The sequence below is a fragment of the Diuraphis noxia genome, unplaced genomic scaffold (genome assembly GCF_037042655.1).
Source record: "Diuraphis noxia isolate RWA-SAM2 unplaced genomic scaffold, SU_Dnox_SAM2 contig0002, whole genome shotgun sequence".
NCBI lineage: Eukaryota > Metazoa > Arthropoda > Insecta > Hemiptera > Aphididae > Diuraphis > Diuraphis noxia.
This window is the reverse complement of record NW_028301712.1, coordinates 12145621-12148934: the sequence shown is the minus strand read 5'-3', so window position 1 is coordinate 12148934 and position 3314 is coordinate 12145621. Positions and strand designations below refer to the sequence as shown.

Here is a 3314-nt window from a genome sequence, read left to right as displayed (position 1 = left end):
ATCATTGTTGACAATGACTGGAAATTTTAGGCAATGTTGGATATTTCGCTGTTTTATCAACATTTCTGTATTATATTAGGCAATGTTATAAATCTGCATAGAAACAAATATCAAGACCGCTTTATCGGCGATCGATCTGATTATGGAACAGCTATCCATACTATAAGTATATATTATGGTAAACCCGGTTTATGTTATCGTTTTTACTTTTTATTGCTTATAAGTTATAATAAAACTGACAAAATGAAAAACTATCGTACTATAAGCTGGTATCGTTATGAACACATCCCGCAAGTGACTGCAGTGCACAGTACTGTTTGTGCATTGAAATAGTGATTATAGTGAATAGCAACGAGTAATAATAGTGTGCTTAATAATCTGTTATGGATTTAAATGAAATGCGCATAAAATTTGACAACGTAATTATATTTTGAATTGAATCTAAACGAAACGACAACAATTTTGTTTTAAATGACGATGAATATTGTAAACGAATCGAAGAAGTACAATAATCTAAAATTACGCTATCCACAGCTGCTGGAGTAAAAAAGTGTTCGAAAGATTATAGGAATGTTCATAAGTACGATATTCTTGTTATCGAAGGTAAAGATCGTCTTATTAAATAAACTATGACGAATGTGACACAGAAGGTGTGCGTTATTATGTAAAAAATGAAGAGTTGTTTGATATCATTCATTCTACACATAATACAGCAATCGGTCACGGAGGCCGAGACCGTATGATGGCTGAACTTAGATTAAAATACGCGAATGTGACAAAGGAAACAATAATGGTGTATTTACGTCTATGTAAAATTGACATTGCTATTAATTGCTATTGCCATAAAAATCTTCAAATCCAAAAATAGGGCTTGTATCAAAACCGATTTTACATTCGGCATACAACTCACGTGCATAGCTGGATTTAATAGATATGCACAGAGCGTAAATGATTTCCGATTAATAATGAATTACCAAGACCACCTAACGAAGAAGTTCGTTGTACTTAAATCATTGAAAACAAAACGTTCGGAAGAAGTTGCACATAATTCACTAGATATTTATACAACATTTGGAGCACCAGCCATACTGCTGCACTCAGACAATGGAAGATAGTTTGTCAATAATACTTTAAACGAACTTCATGCTAGTGGGGTGATGTAAAAACCAAAAATTGTTCATGGGAAAACTCGACATAGTCAGAGCCAGGACTCTGTCGAACGCGCCAATCGAGATGTGGAGAATATGTTGGCTCATGGATGGCCGAGAACAAAAGTAGTGATTGGCCGTCTGGATTAAAAGATTAAAATGTATACAGTTCCGAAAAAATGTCATACTACACAAGTTGAAGAAAACTGACCAGTAACTGCAGGCAATAACTCAGAACTTAGTATGAAACAATAAAGTTAATGTCTACTAGTGTATATTTTATTTTAGTATTAATAGTTTTATAGTTAATCATCGACAGCAGAAAGTTCACCACGAACGAACATTAGGTATCTGTTAAATGTTTAGAGAAACAAACGAGAAAAATGGTAATAAAATCTAATTCAAAACACCCGGAACTTGAAGTATGAAGTATTGGTGCGTATCTCTATTCCTGATGTTGACCGAGCTGCTCGTGGCTCTCCACGAAATGTATTGACAGTTATAAGTTATAACTTAAATAATTAAAGAAAAAGTTAACGGTAAAAAAATATGGATATCGATGGATGAGACCACAGATGTTGAGGGCAGGTATATAGTGAGCACAATAATTGGAACACTCTTGCATGATTCTCCTGGTGAAATATTTTTATTAAATATTGATCAACTGGAAAAAGCAAATCATAGTACTATATGTAAAGCATTAGATAAATCACTGTTGTTACTATGGCCCGACGGAATACAGTACGATAATGTCCTGTTATTTGTGACTGACGCCGCACCATATATGACAAAGGCCGCTCGTACTTTACAATCTTTTTACACGAAAATGATTCATCTCACTTGTATGGCACATGGTCTACATCGTGTGGCCGAAGAAATTCAATCACAGTTTGGAAATGTAGACGATTTAGTGGCCAACGTTAAGCAAGTATTTCGAAAATGTCCATATAGAATACAATACTTTAGAAATGAAGCACCTGACTTACCATTACCCCCATCACCTGTTATCACTCGCTGGGGTACATGGTTAACTGCTGCTTCGTACTACTGCACACATTTTGAAACTATAAAACGTATTTTTGAATCATTTGACGAAAGCGATGCTGTGGCTATAAAAAAATCGAAAAATGTTTTCAAACTCCAACAACTACAGGCTAACTTGATTTATATCAAATCAAACTTTGATTGCCTACCAATAGCGATCACGCGTCTACAAGAACAAAGCATTCTATTAAGTGAAGGACTTAAAATAGTCGAAGAAATCCAAGACACATTTACAAAATTAGGACATCACAGAATTGAAATTAAAAAAAAACTAAAATATGTTTTGGACAAAAATATCGGGTACAACATAATTCGTAAAATTTCCAAAGTTTTGAGTGGCGAAGAAGACAATATTGCAAATTTAGATCTACCTGATGATATGACGGCAAACGATTTATTGTACTTCAAATATGCACCCCTTACTTCAGCAGACATAGAAAGATCTTTTTCTATGCTCAAAAACTTATTGGTAGACAATCGCCGATCTTTTAAGTTGGAAAACATCAAAAAAACGCTAATAATACAGTGTAATTTCTTAAGTAAGTATAATTTTTGTAAATATTATACTAATATATCTCAAAATGAAATACCTAATATTAAATTCCAAATATTTTCATTGTAGGTGCAGAATAATGGTGTTCAAAAATTAGATAACAAAGCCATATTATGAACTTCACAAGTATTCATTTTTTTTTTATTTTACTAATTTTGGTTAATAAATGTATAAAAATTAAAATTAATAAAACACTTTTAAATTAATGGATATATTCTTATTATTTTAAAATTTGCCCATGGTTTTTTTACATAATGCATATTTTTAGTGCATAATTTAAAAATTTTAGGGCTTATAAATGCATATTTTCAAACTTTTTAGTGCATATTTTAATGCATATTTTGCTAATTTTTAAGGCATGAATGCATGCTTATTTATGCATTTTTTAGTGCATGAACTTACGAGCCCTGGTTATAACTAACGTGATCATACGTCCCGCTTTCGAGATAAGTGTCCCACCGTCCCCAAAGAACCTAAAAATGTCCCGTTTTAAGAAAAGTCGACATGTGGTAGGTATTCATTATTGATCACAAATCAGTATATCACAATCATACATTTATACTTTATCT

The 3314-nt window shown here is 32.6% G+C and overlaps 1 protein-coding gene across 1 annotated transcript; it reads left to right on the top strand.

Moving 5' to 3' along the window:
• Positions 1 to 1932: 1932 nt before the first annotated feature.
• LOC149058106 (uncharacterized) lies at positions 1933 to 2825 on the top strand. The gene is made up of 2 exons (XM_089220523.1): positions 1933 to 2731; positions 2815 to 2825. Exons 1-2 carry the CDS (start codon positions 1933 to 1935, stop codon positions 2823 to 2825), a joined length of 810 nt encoding a protein of 269 aa, XP_089076649.1.
• The last annotated feature ends 489 nt before the right edge of the window (positions 2826 to 3314 follow it).

Bases quoted from the DNA above. Each gene is read 5' to 3' on its own strand.
- LOC149058106 (XM_089220523.1), top strand. From the start codon at position 1,933: ATGACAAAGGCCGCTCGTACTTTACAATCTTTTTACACGAAAATGATT.